At 44.6% G+C, this 14,926-nt stretch overlaps 1 protein-coding gene across 1 annotated transcript in view; it reads right to left on the reverse strand.

The window, feature by feature from the left end:
- The window catches only part of LOC114693526 (inhibitor of carbonic anhydrase), a 40,469-nt gene extending 32,004 nt beyond the window's left edge, over positions 1–8,465 (reverse strand). The window contains 4 exon segments of the mRNA XM_028869921.2: positions 1,731–1,839; positions 3,382–3,452; positions 3,455–3,553; positions 8,274–8,465. Of these exon segments, the coding sequence (XP_028725754.1) occupies positions 1,731–1,839; positions 3,382–3,452; positions 3,455–3,553; positions 8,274–8,316 (322 nt within the window). The 5' untranslated portion in view covers positions 8,317–8,465.
- Positions 8,466–14,926: the final 6,461 nt, after the last annotated feature.

Consider the following 14,926-nt stretch of genomic DNA (forward strand, 5'->3'; position numbering starts at 1 on the left):
CTTTCAAATGCATGATGATCCCTTCTTCTGAAGCTGGGCAGAGACAGTAAGCCATGGTGTGTGGTCAGCCATGGAATCACAGCAAGAAACAAACACGGGTCCACAGCACTGTCTGGCTAAGCTAGGATGTTTGCCAGACTAGCTAATGAAAGCATCTGGGCTTATAACATTTTTTAGTTTATAATGGGTTTAATCAGGGCATAAGTCCATTGGAGGTTAGGATACCTCCAGGGTCATTCGGCTGTGTTTTGTTTTCTTTCTGCCCATCACTCCAAGCTTGCAGAGCTAGTGCCTTGAATGCTCCATTCCAGGACTTGTGGATGTTCCAGGGACCACAAGCTCTAGATCCCAGTCACTGCACCATTGCTGTTTCTAAAGAGACTTCTTCCTTCTCTGGTTCTCTTCTTACAGCTCAGTCACAAAGGTGAAGAAGGTGTGGGAGGAAAGATGAGGAGTGTCCCCAGAATACTTCAGGGGCCTGCAAGCTAGAGTAAAACTGAGCTGGGCTGTGTTCTCACACACTGATAACTAACAGTAATGTGGTGTTTACTGTGTACTCCAGTAAAGCTTACCTGGGGATCAGAGGACAGAGACAGCCACTAAATTAAACATAGAGGTCAGGCAGTGGTGGCACACACCCTTAATCCTATCACTCGGGAAGCAGAGATCTGTCTGGATCTCTGTGAGTTCAAAGCCACCCTGGGCTACATGAGAGAAACAGAGCCAGGCAGTGGTGACACACACCTTTAATCCCAGGAAGTAATATGGCAGGACACAGAAAGGTATATAAGGCATGAGGAAACAGGAATTCGATCTCTTGAGGCTAAGGATTTTATAGAGGTAAGCTGGCTGTTCTACTTATCTGATCTTTCAGCTTTAACCCCAATATCTGACGCTGGGTTTTTATTATAAGACCTTTTAAGATTCGTGTTACAAGTGAGAAAGAGGTAAATCTCTTTCATACACTGCCCCAGAGCTTCTCTTCACACCAGACACAGATCTGTGTTGTACAAAACCTGCAGGAGACAGTGTAAAGAAGAGCCTTGTGTGTCCTTGGAAATGGTCTCTCATTGGCCCAGCCCTAGTGGTGGCTGATAGGTTCTGGATAACACCCCTCTCAGGATCTGACCATCCCACAGACTATAGGACCAAGGATATTTCCACCAGGATTCATAAAAGCCACAGTTTCCTGTGGAGAAATACTCCAACCCCGTGTGGGCCCATGAACAACTCCAAAGAGCTCCAGAGACTTGGTCCCTTGTAATACTAGTGGACGATTAACTTTCACCATCAATTTGGCTAGATTTGCAATCTCCTAGGAGACACACCTCTGAGTGTCTTTGGGGAAGTTTCCAGAGAGGCTTAACTGAGAAGGGAAGACCCACCCCTTGAATGTGGGTGCATCGTGCCATGGCCTGGGTCCTGGGGTGAGTAAAAATGGGAAGAAAGTGGGTTGAGCACCAGTCCTCTCTCACTATCCCTCCTCTCTCTGCTTCCTGGCTGCAGATGCAAAGCGACCAGCAGCCTCATGCTCCTTCTGCCCGCCCTTCCCGCTGTGGAGGACTGTGTCTTCTCCAACTGTGAGCCAAGATAAGTCTTCTCTTCCTTAAGTCTCTTTTGCTAGATATTCTGTCTCCACAACAAAAGTAGCGAACACGGTCGGCAACATCCCTGCCAACCCCGGTGGCCATTGTGCCACACCCGTGATACTAGCCCCAGGGAGGACACACCGTCTTTCGATCCATAGTATTCTGCCATGATAGGTTTCAGGTTGTAGTGGGGCAGGCCAGCCTCAGCCACCAAAGCTCCATCAACGGTCACAGCATCTATTTTGTTGGCCTGCAAGAGGAGACCAGACATGAATGAAATGCCTCACCCTTGGGGAAGACTCTCCTAGTGTCCTGTCAGGGACTCTGGCTCCATAGAATCTTCTATGATTTTTCAGAACGTAGTTTAGCACAATCACCCCTCAGTGTCTGAGGAAGATTTCTTCTGACACTGCTGTAAAAAGTCAGCAAAGCCTCGAATCCCTCATAGGAAATGGAGTGGTGTTGTACACATCCTGTGCAGATCCCCTCAGATACTTTAAACAGTCTCTAGACTACGCGTACAACTAACCCAAGGTAGAAGTTGTGTAGACAGTTGTCATGCTGAGCTATTCAAAAAATAAAAATGGAAAAGAGTATACACGTGTTAAATACAGATATAATTTCAAAAAATAGTTTTTGATCTGTAGTTGTTTAACTTTACAGATTCCATGTTATAATTATTTTATAATGTGTATTCATATATATGTATGTATGTGTATACATACTTGTGTGTATAACTTAGGACATTACTGAAGGCATGTATCAGAAGCCAACTCAAATTAACTTGAAAAAGGACATATCTAACATTAAAGGCCGCTAAGCCTGTGAACGGCTGTCACACCATCAACATCAAGACTGGAGTCAGAGGCTGCAGGGATGTCCCAGCGGTTAAGACTACTTGTTCTTATGGAGGATCAGGGTTCTCGGCACCCAATGGTGGGTCAGGACTACCCATAACTCCAGTCCAAAGGGATCCAACACCCTCTTCTGACCTTTGTGGGCACCAGGCATGCAGACAAAACACTCATAAAATAAAAATAAATCAATATAAAAAGAAAGGAAGGAAGGAAGAAGATGGAAAGCAACATGAATGGACTAGACATGAGCTCCAACCATCCCTGAGGGCTCCAGTTCGTGATGGCTTTTCTCCCTCTTCCCTTCCTGAGCCCTTCTTCTTCAGGTTCCAATATCAGATGCAAAAAGACAAGTCTTAGATAGTTTAACCTGCTCTGCAATGGCATAAGGACAAATGGCTTTAAAAAATCCATCTCTATTCTCCCATTATCTGTCTCTGTCTCTGTTTGTCTCTATCTCTCTCACATACACACATGTGAATGCACACACACACACACACACACACACACACATACACACACACACACACACATACATGCACGTGCACACACATAAAGTCAAATTTCATGATTTAAAAAAAAACCAAACAGCCTTTTGTACTTAAAAAATGAGAACCCCACCAACTAGGGTGAGCCACACCTTAATTCCAGCACTCAGAAGTTAGGAATAGGAATTCTGTGAGTTCCAGGCCAGTCTGCTCTATATAGAGATATTTTCTTATTTATTTTTGAGTTTATATAGACTGTCTTGATGTATTAGGTTTTGCTGTATCGTAGATAAATTGCTAAACTGGAACCCTGTATTAGTTGTCCAATTAAGATTCTGACTTTTACTGCGGGTGAGTGCTCAACAGCTGTAGCCTCCCCTGCCATGGAAAAGACAGAAAAAGAAAAAGCACAAACTTTCTTCAGCTCTTTCTCAGACAGCAGCGACTTACCGAGATGTCCTTGATGCACTCAGGGTATGAGGTTCTCATCACACAGCTAACAGATGGGCCATCTGCAGGAGGACTTTCTTCATATTGTCACTGAAACTGGAACACTTAGTGGCCTCATGATCCGACACAACACACCATCTTATAGTCTTCTCAGGAACAGCCAGGCACAGCCCTGGGGGAGAGATAGATACTAGAGGTGTCAGGGACCCATGGCACTCACCTTCCTCTGCTGGCAGAAGGGATCACACCGAGGACGAGGAGCTGACTCACGGGGCTGGATCGATGGCTCAGAGAGATGGTGCAGTGTTTAAGTTTACATCCAGCCCTTCCTGAGAACTGAGTGCAGTTCCTAGCACCTGAGTCAGACAGCTTTCAACCTCCTGGAACTCGAGCTCTAGGGGATCTGGCACCCTCTTCTGGCCCATTGTGGGAACTGCACTCACATGCACAACTCCCCTAAGGTAGGAATCTGTGTGTGTGTGTGTGTGTGTGTGTGTGTGTGTGTGTGTGTGTGTGTGTGTGTGTGTGATTAAAAATGAATATTTTAATGCTTAAAAAAAAATAGAACCAACTGAATGTCATCCACAAACTAAATTGGCTGTTTTCTTCATGGAAATTCTCAGGGCCCATCTTCTGACTCCTATCCTTTATGTTTAAAAAAGAAAAAAAGAGTTAAATCTCCAAAAAGATAACCACAGAATTAACAATATGACACAGATAGTCCACTCCTAGATAGATATTTAAAGTTTGACAACAGGCACTCAAACAAATATATGCACGCAGCTGTTCACAGCAACACTATTATTTTCTATAACTAAGCGGAAAAAACTTTCAAGTGTGTGTCAAAGGGAGAGTGGATAGTACTGTCGTGTTTTAAAGCCTGTACGAGTCTCAAAAACAGAAAGCGAAAAGAGTCCCAGCAAAAAAGCAACCGACAATATGATTACATTTGTGTGAAATATTTAAACATTGGTGTGATGGCTGTAATTCATGCCTGTGATTCCAGTCCTCTAGAGGCTAAAGCACTCTGTCTCTAAAATGAAACAAACAAACAAACAAACAAAACAAACCGAAGGGCTGGAGAGATGGCGCCAAGGTTAAGAGCACTTGCTGCTCTTGTGGAAGACTCGGGTTTGGTTCCCAGCACCCACATGGCAGCTTACAACTGTCTGTAACTCCCTGTGGTAGTTTGAATGTAATTGGCCCCATAAGCTCATAGGGAGTGGCACTATTAAAAGGTGTGTCTTGGTGTTGGGTTTTTAGTTCAGTGGTAGAGCGCTTGCCTAGCAAGCACAAGGCCCTGGGTTTGGTCCTTAGCTCCGGGGGTGGGGGGGTGGGGGGATCTTTGTTGGAGTGGGTGTGGCCTTGTTGGAGGAAGTGTGTCACTCTGGAGGTGGACTTTGAGCTCTCCTATATGTTCTAGCCATGTCCAGTATCTCAGACCACTTCTGTTTGCCTGCTGGTCAAGATATAAGCACTCTCAGCTCCTTCTCCAACATCATGTCTGCCTGCATGCTGCCTTGCCTCCTGTCGTGAGGATAATGGATTAAACCTCTGAACCATTAGTGAGCCTTCCCAATTAAATGTTTTCCTTTATAAGAGTTGCCATGGCCATGGTGTCTCTTCATAGCAATAGAAACCTTAAGACACTCTAATTCCAGAAGATCTGACACCCTCTTCTGACCTCCCCAAGGCTCCAGGCACACACATGGTCCACAGATGTACATGTAAGCAAAACACCCATGTATATAAAATAAAAGTAAATAAATCTTAAAAAAAAAAAAAGTAAACTAAAACAAAGCCAGGATGTAGCTAAGTTGTAGAATGCTTACAGCACGCAAGAAACCTTAGGTTTGATCACACAGTGGTACATGCGTTTAATACAAGCTCTTAGGGTAGAGACAGAAAGATCAGTAGTGGAAAGTCATTTCCAGCTACACGTTGAGGCAGCCTGGACTACATGAGAGCCTGTCCCAGAAAGAAAACTCTTTTCTAAAGAAAGCAACCTGTTGGCTGCCAGGTGCTGAGGTGAGAAAGGAAACAGTGCTGATTACTCAATAGATACTGAGTTCTCTTCCAAAGTGATGAAAATAGTGCTGGTTAGTTTTCCATCCTCAACTTGATACAGCGTAGAAAGAGAGATCTCAAGCTGAAGAATTGCCCAGATCAGATTGGGGCCAGTCCGTGAGAGATCGTCTTGATTCATGATCGCTACGCAAACCTATACACATGTAAAGTGCATCTGCCCACACAGGCACCCACACACATTTGAACAGGCTTGTATGAATGCAGCACACACAGAGAGGGAGGGAGGGCAGAGAGGGAGAAGAGGAGGGAGGGAGAAAGAGATGGAGAAAAAGACGGAAAGGGAGAGAATTCCCAGTCCTGTGAACCAGGTCCTCTTGGAACCATTACAGCCCCTCAGTCATTGAGGGCTTTATGCCCACGGTCTGCAGCAGTTGAGGAAGTTTCAAGGAGTGGGTCATTCAAGTACCCGTGGGAACCCATTGGTGCCCACTGATTGTCTATGCACAGAAACTTCCTCTGCCTGCACTGGGGTGAGAGCCCGTGCTCTCGGGTGACGGTGACGATGCCCACCGAGATCTACTGAGATCACTGCCCAGGGCCTCCCGGTTGCAGCCCTTACTGTGCTCACTATGGAATCTTGACTCTGGGTTCCACAGAAATCATTCTGAATTCCTAGAGTAACCAACAGCCCCGCCAAAAAAACAATTCTTTTCTTTCCTCCATGGTGGTTGTGGGGTGGGAGAGGAGTGACCAGTTGTGTTACTGGCAGTATTCCCCCCCCCCGAAATTTCAGGTTCACTTTGTTTTGGGTATTTGTGTACCCAAATATACCCTTGTATACAAACTACTTTCCTTCCGCTCTTTACTTAGTAATCAACCCTGGGAGGGGGGGGGGACGGGCAGAGAAGGAAGAAGAAAGTCAGGCCAGGCCATCAAAAGGCTTCTATTGTAGGTCAGTTGACAGAGATGGATCACACACGACAGCCCCTAATCTCTAAATCCTGATTGGTGAAAACTGTAACTGTAACTTGGCAACAAGTGTTGGTGATTTTTGCACTTATAAACCCCGCTTTCTGCCCATGCTCGGGGCTTCCGGGACAAACGAGGCTCCCGAGTCCTTGTCCTGCAGCCCTGATGGATCAGTGACCCGCTTCTGTGGTGATTTAATAAGATCTTTGGAATCCATGTGTTGTCGTCTCTCTCCTTCCTTGTGGCACATAACGGACTAGGTGTGACAGTCGCTTTAGGACCTGGAGCTGTGCGCAGCCATTTCTGAGTCACAGCAAGACCATCATGACCTCAAGGCCAAGCTGTTCCAGGACACTGTGACATGAAATGTTGCCTGACTGCCTACATAGGAACACACACACACACACACACACACACACACACACACACACACACACACAGAGCTTCTTAGAATGCCTCTGTGCAGACAGTTTCTATTGTCTTGCCCACAATGGCTGTACCACAGTACAGCTAAGAAACTCTCGTTCTCCTTTCTTCTGTCTCTGGTAAATTCATTCACGGCCTGTGCGTCACTGGCCCATCACCACTATCCTGGCTTGACAAACAGAAATATTTTGAAAAGAGAGACCGTGCACAAACAAGATAAGGTTGAGTGGCGTGTGCTAACACAGACAAGGTGTGTCATAAATAGCATAAATAGCGTTTCACCACTGACGAGAGCCCGAAGAGAGAGTCTGAGCACTCTGACTACTTCAGACTGAAGGGAAGGGCTGCTGGTGGCCTTCCCCTCACTCACTGAACAGAGGAATCTCTTGGGCCCCAGAAGAGACCGTTGCTCTTGGCTCTTTGAGGCTTAGGATATGTGTCCCTTGTGTTCTGTGCTTCCTGGTCAAGCCTCTTTGACTGCTGCTTTGTCACTTGCCACCCACCACAAGTGTCCTTGTTGGGCTGGAACACTGAGTTTTGAGGAACACAGGCCCCAGACTCCAGCCTGGCCTGGTAGCCTGGAGAGAGGTCAGGAGGGAATGGGATCTAGAGGGACACCACTAGTCTGATGTGTAAACACACAGCCTGTTGGGAAAACGAACTTTTGGTCAGTGCCAGACATTGCCAAGGAGATAAGGCAGAAAGAAAAAACGGACACCAGTCCTGTTCAGGAGAATTCTGAAAGAGACCAGACAGTGGCATTCTGAGAGAGACTGACCCCCTGCGCGGCTGCCAGCGGCAATAATTGGCAGGCACACGCCTACCGTTGCTGCTCTCTCTCCTCCCCTCCCCCAAGTAAGATACCTACTCTAGATATTATTTACCAGCCGCAGACTAGGCAAAGCTATGTGGAGGAAGATCCAACCATAGTTGAGCCAGGAAGAGCTCTTCACTGTGAATGAGTTCTTCCCTGGAGAAAGGAGCCCACCCTCCCAACCCAAGAAGGAGCTTCTGCATTTATGTGTTTAGAACTCTGCCTGCCTCTAGCCACATTGTCTCATTTTTCCAGCAACTGTGTGTTTGTTGGGGAAACATAACTTCAAAAAACTTAATATTGTGTGGATGCCACGTGTGGAGGTCAGAGGACAGTTTTCAGGAGTTGGTTCCCTCCTACCGTATGGGTCCTGGGGATCTTAAGTTGTCGGTCATGATATTGGTGCCTTTCCCCGCTGAACCAGTCAACACAAGTTTTACACAAGGAAACCGGCTTAGCGAGGGCAAAGGATAGCCCCCGGGTTGCACAGCAGTGCGTGGCAAGTGGGTTTCAATCTGATTGCTCTTCCCTGGGTCCACAGTCTGTCCAGCTACGGCACAGGGTCCCGAAGGTGGCTGGCCGGCTAGTGCCACCCGGTCCCTCCCCAGAGAACCCAGGAGGGCCAGCCCCCTGCCTGGCTCTCGGGCACACTCACCTAGGGTCCCCGCGCATAGCAGGACACAGAGACCCAGCCTCATCCTCAGCCTTGGTAGCACTGTCTTGGTAGCACTCCCCCGAGCCTAGTGCACTTTCCCCAGCGGCCAGAAGGCTGACTGACTAATCTGCCGCTGGGAAAGGTTCTTCAGCCCGAGTTCGGGCTGATCGCCACCGCCACACCCTCCATCCCTTCCTTATCTGGCCAACAGAAACCCAGGCTGCTGGGGATCGCTAGCCTCGGTCCCTGGGTGGAAAAAAAAAATGCTTCTCAGGAAAAAGTCGGTGTGCACACGTGTGCGACCTTAACACAATTTTCTTTCGGAAATTCTCACTTCTTTCTAAGGACCCTAGGTGGATCAAGCAGAGGTCCTCCCGCTGTCTTGCTAGTGGTGCTGTCTTCTCTGTGAACCCCGTCTCCCCACCCACCCCCAGTATACACACCAGTAGCGCTGTCCCTGCTTGGTGAGGCCTGGGTCAGGCACAACAGTGACCCTCACAGAGTTTCTCACCCTTGCAGCAGCAGCCCTGTCCAAAGGGCTGTGACTTCTGCCTAGGAAAATCCGATAATTTTAAATAACACTTTAAGAACTTCGAATTAGCTAGGCAGTGGTGGCGCATGTCTTTAATCTCAGCACTCTGGAGGTAGAGGCTGGCGGATCTCTGTAAATTCAAGGCCAGCCTGGTCTACAAAGCGAGGTCCAGGACAGCCAGAACTGTTGTTATCCAGAAAAACCCTGTCTCAAACAGAGAGAGAGAGAGAGAGAGAGAGAGGAGAGAGAGAGAGAGAGAGAGAGAGAGAGAGAGAGAGAGAGAGAGAGAGAGAGAGAGAGAAACTTAGAATTAAAATAGAGTAGGTGTACAACAACCCTACAGGCACAGGATAATTGGTTATTACTGAGAAGACTCCAGTAGAGCCAGCCCCCACATTAGGAGGCTGAACCCCTGCAGAGCATCTCCCACATAGGTGGCCCCGACCTGGACTCCTAACAGACACTAAAGTCTGCTCGTTTCTGAACTCCATAGAGATGAAATCATATGACGCAAAGCCTAGCTTCTTTCACTCAGAGTTAATCTGGTGTGATTCACCCTATTCGGAGGTGTGTGGTTGTCCACCAGTTCTCTGTGTGGGGTAGTGTTCCATATTGTGTGATCGGAGAACACTTCATCTCTCACCCTGATGACTGTAGTACCCAGTTTCAATTCTTACAGATAGTGCCACTAGGGATAAAATTTTAATTTCATTTTATATGTGTTGCTAGGATCTGAAAACAAAACAAAAAACCAGAGCCTGGTGTGAAAGCACATGCCTGTAATCTCAGCATTTGTGAGGTGGAAGCAGCTGGATTAGGAGTTCAAAGTTTCAGCTACATATCATAGTGGAGGCCAGCCTAGGCTAGAGACCTTGTCTCAAAAACCAAGCAGATAGGGCTGGAGAGATGACCCGGTGGTTAAGAGCACGTGGTTAAGAACTCTGCTTTTCCAGAGGAGAGTTCAGTTTCCGCAGCAACGTTAGATGTCTCACAATCACCTGTAACTCCAGCAACAAAGGGAACCCACACCTCTGGACTCCAGCCAGCTACAGCAGATCATGCCTCCGTGAGTGCTCACACTCATGTGCATATACATATAATTAAAAGTAAAATAAGCCAGGCAGTGGTGGTGCATGCCTTTAATCCCAGCACTCTCGAGGCAGAGGCAGGTGGATCTCTGTGAGTTCAAGGCCAGCCTGGTCTACAGAGCAAGATCCAGGACAGGCTCCAAAACTACACAGAGAAACCTTGCCTCAAACAACAACAACAACAACAACAACAACAAAACCCAAAACTAAAAAAAAGTAAAATAAAAATCTTCAAAAAAATAAATAAAAGACACAATCAGAAAACCTCACAGTTTTTACACATTGAGTTTGAATGGGGTGGTTTTGCTACATTATTTTGTTAAATCTGTTTCTTTTCAGTACTTTATTTACATTCTTATGTCTTTAATTGAATAATGACAAGTTTTGTCTTGTTTGTTTGTTTGTTTTTTTCTGATTGTTATCATTTCCCCCGGCCCCAGACGCCGTTAACTGCAATCATTAGGAGTTCTGGAATCATCTGGTACAAGCCTTCTAGTGCAAATAGGCAAGCATTTCTTCAGAGCACTTTGCCAGAACAATTGTTGGGTCTGAAAGTAGATGAAGTCCTAATTTAACAGATCCTGAAAACTCTTAGTGCCACGCCAAGACGCACTAAAAATAGTTATTACAGAAAAATGTCTATTGTTTTTAGATGTCATTAGCAATGCTGAGGCGCTTCCCTCTGTCATGAGTTGCCGACATACTTAAAAACATGGCTGTGATTGGGTTTTTCTCTTCTTACTGAAATAGTGATATGATTCCCCTGCCTTTTCTCTTACTGTGGGAAACTATAATGTAGTAGAATGTTGGTTTTGTTCTTTGTTTTTTGGGACAGGCAGGGTCCTGCTATAAACTAGCCTGCCTTCAAACTTGTGATCCTCCTGCCTCAGTGTCCTGAGGGCTGGAAACAGAGGGATGTTTAGCCACATCTGACTTCTAATTGGTTTTGTTTGTTTTGTAAAGGAGATTGAATCCAGAACCTCATAGTTTCTAGATAAGCATTCCACCACTGAACTGCATCTCTAACCTGCTAATTGAATTTTGGATTTATTTTATTTAATGTGTTATGAGTGCTTTACTTACATGTGTGCCCAGTGCCTGTGAAAGTCAGACCAGGGTGTCAGGTCCCCTGGAACTGGAGTTACAACTGGTTGTGAGCCACTGTGTGGGTACTAGGAACAGAACTTGGACCCTCTGTAAGAGCAACAAGTGCTCTTCATCACTGAGTAGTCTCTGCAGTCTGTTAACTGATTTTTAAGCATAAAGCTACTATTATATTTCTGCAATAAACCTCATTTGGTCATTATGTGTAATATTACCCACATATTGTTGAGTTGGTAATATTTTCTTTAGGGTTCCTTTCCATATCTATTTTTTTTTTAAACATCCATTCTGGGGAGTGGAGAGATGTCTCAGCATCTCCTAGAGAACCAGAGATTGGTTCCTAGCACCCATATAAGGTCACTCACAACTGCCAGCTCCAGGGGATCTGATACCCTCCACAGACACCTGCACTCATGTACACATACCCACACACAGACATACACAAAATCAAAACTAAAACACAACTTTTAAGAGAGAAAAATAATCTTGCAGTTTCTCTTTATTCTAATATCCTTATATTTTTTACTTTAACATTGCGATGACTTTTGAACTGAAAAATGTTACCTATGATTCTCTGGAAAAGATTATGTAAGAGTGGCATTCCCTTTTTCTTAAATGTGCATAAGACATCAGCAATGATGTCCCCTGCATTTGGAGCCTTATTTGTGAAAAGGTTTTCAATAACACACTAAGCTCTGTCTCCTCCCCTCCTCTCTGGTACTAAAGATTGAACACAGGGCTTCTTACATGGTAGGCAAGAGCTGTACCAAAGAATAATCTTTCAGCCCTTCACTTGGTTACTGATTAGTTTACAAGTAGACACAATAATCTACCTTATTATTCTACCCATATTTCCCTTATTTCTTATTCAAGAGTTTCCTGAGTCTAAACTTTATAGTTTCACCCTCAACCCTAATACAATTTATAACCAACCCCTAACAGATGACAATTATCCATAACTCTGAGAAAACAAAACCTTTTGGGAGAGGGGGTGTTGTTTTCTTAAAATTGCTTTCCGCTATCTAGAGGGCAACAGTATCTTTGTTGGATCCTGTAAGAAAAGTAAAACAATGGTTAAGTCTCATAAGGACTAGCTGTAACATTTGTAGCCAGTCTCAGAGTAATGGGTAAAGCTTATCTGAAGTTCTGGCTAGAGGTGTAAGATGATGGACTATCTTAGCCACCTTGAAACAGTCCTGAACAGTTTGTAGTCCAGAGATGATCGATGCATGGTGTTTGTCCACTCAATATCATCATTATGAACCAGGTAGAATCGTTGTTGTGGGGCCCCATCTTCCTTCTGTTATTGCTAATTGTGGAAAACTTGAACATTATTAATATCAAAATGGAAAGTTTAAATTTTAAGATGGCATGATATGTAAAGAAAGGCCCTAAAGAATCAAGAATAAGCATGGAGAGAAATAGAATATTGACAACAATAGTCCCTACATTATTGGCTTTATTCTGTCCCACAGCAGGTGGCTCTTCTGATATGAGACAGAATCACTTAATTTTTTTCTTTTAACAATATGCTTGGGTTTAGAGGAGAAAGCCACATTCCAACTCCCAAATGAACTTGATTTATAGTTGAATTAGAACTACAACTTTTCTAGAAGTAAAGAGATATTGGTGTTTAGGCAGTGAGATATTGTCATGTAGAGTATATTAGTACCAATAGATCCGATTATTTTTTTGTTCATAAATTTTTTATGGATATCCTTCCCTTCTTTTTTAGACGTCTAGATGTCCAAGGCCTTTTGATTTCTTGAAGATGGGTATATCTATTATCCTGAAAAGACAACAAACAGAACCCTGCCCCGACCCTTGTTTGGTGAGTTTTCCTTACAACTTGCAGAGCTATCACATAGGTGGATGAGCTATCACTTCTCCTTATCAAGAGGTTTCTCCTGTTCCCATTGAATTTTTATTCATTTTGATGGTATCCATAGCTTTTCTTCTCCTGTGGAAACAAAAGCTAAATCCCTTCCCCAACATAGCACATATCTTGGTTTCCATTCTGAGGTCAACACATCTTTGAAGTACACAGGCTGATTTAGCTCAGGGTTTTTTGTTTGTTTGTTTGTTTTTGTTTTATTGGCCAATGTCTCTCCACAGCTGTTGTTCCTTTCTCATGAGCATTAAGAAAATTCAGTCTTGGGAGGCAGAGGCAGGCGGATCTCTGTGAGTTCGAGGCCAGCCTGGGCTACCAAGTGAGTTCCAGGAAAGGCGCAAAGCTACACAGAGAAACCCTGTCTCGAAAAACCAAAAAAAAAAAAAGAAAAAAAAAGAAAAAAAAAAGAAAATTCAGTGTTAATAAGGTATTATCTTTGGAGGCTTTTGTTCTTTCTGTTTATAAAGCATTTCTTTTAAAGTGTGATTAGATCTTGGGACCAAGCAGCTGCAGGACACAGGAAAACTTCCGGCTACACACAAGTGCCTGTAACTCCAGTTCTAGAGAATCCAGTGCCGTCTTCTGTCCTCCACAGCATTTATCTGCACTCACATAGTGTAAAATTCAAATAGGCACACACACATACACGTAAATAAATAAATATTTAAAACAACAGCCCCCCACATACGTGAAAAAAAAATTGGCTCTATTAATTTCTCTGTATTGTATACTCACTCGTGTTATTTCATTGATTTTTGCTTTATTGACTATCTTTGGATTTTATCCTTTCTCTAGTTTTTTGTTTTTTTGGGGGGCAGGTGGGGGAGAGGTGACAGAGTCTTGCTATGCACTCAGTCTGGCTTGGAACTTTCTGTTCTCTTGATTTAATCCTGCTTTGAAGAAGTAACCTTCAATATTCTTTTTTTTTGTTTGTTTGTTTTTGTTTTGTTTTGTTTTTTTGTTTTTCGAGACAGGGTTTCTCTGTGTAGCTTTGCGCCTTTCCTGGAACTCACTTGGTAGCCCAGGCTGGCCTCGAACTCACAGAGATCCGCCTGGCTCTGCCTCCCAGTGCTGGGATTAAAGGCGTGCGCCACCACCGCCCGGCACCTTCAATATTCTAATCCTGGATTGGATTATGGTGCCTGACTATGATGCCTGATATGGGACTCAAACATTTGTTGAAAAGGTAAATAAATACACATCAATGTCCCAAAAGTAGGTTGAGCAATTTCTTCTGCGGGCCTGTAAGCAAAAAACACATAGGTCCATGGGTGACCGTTCTTCCTAGAGTTAATGATCCACCTAAAGCTAATACACTCCAAATCCATAAGGGCCAAAGTACCTGCTGACCTGAGTAGAACATGCTCTGAAAATGTCTCACGTCCAGGGACAAACTCATATAGCAAAGGAAGGACAACCAAAGGGCTAAAGTCACCTCATGGGCACAGGCCGTCAGTCATCAAATGGAAGGTCAGAAAAGCTGGACATCGTGACTTGTGTCTGTAATTGCAGTACTTGGGAGGCAAGAGAATTAAGAGTTCAAAGCCAGTCTTGACTACATAGTAAGTTGGAGGCCAGCCTGGGCTTTGTGAGACTTTCCCAAAAAATGCCTCACCAAACAAAAACAAAATCTGGAAGGTTAAAAGAGGAAACAGTTTTGAAGATTTTGTGCCAAGGGTGATCTTTGGGCATGTGTTATTTCTGTGTACCAGGCACTATGATAAATGTTCTTTCTTTTTTTTTTTCCCCTTGGTTTTTCGAGACAGGGTTTCTCTGTATAGCTTTGCACCTTTCCTGGAACTGGCTTTGGAGACCAGGCTGGCCACGAACTCACAGAGACCCACCTGCCTCTGCATCCGGAGTGCTGGGATTAAAGGTGTGTGCCACCACCGCCCGGTGATAAATGTTTTCTTAATGTTAATTTGTGATAAGCGCATAAGTAGTATTTGACTTTTTTTTTTTTTTTTCATCCAGGAGGAAAGGGAAGCAGAGAGGTTAAGTAATGTGTCTAAGGTCCAATGAGCAGTATGTCAAAGTG

Source organism: Peromyscus leucopus, chromosome 7 (genome assembly GCF_004664715.2).
Source record: "Peromyscus leucopus breed LL Stock chromosome 7, UCI_PerLeu_2.1, whole genome shotgun sequence".
NCBI classification, from domain to species: domain Eukaryota; kingdom Metazoa; phylum Chordata; class Mammalia; order Rodentia; family Cricetidae; genus Peromyscus; species Peromyscus leucopus.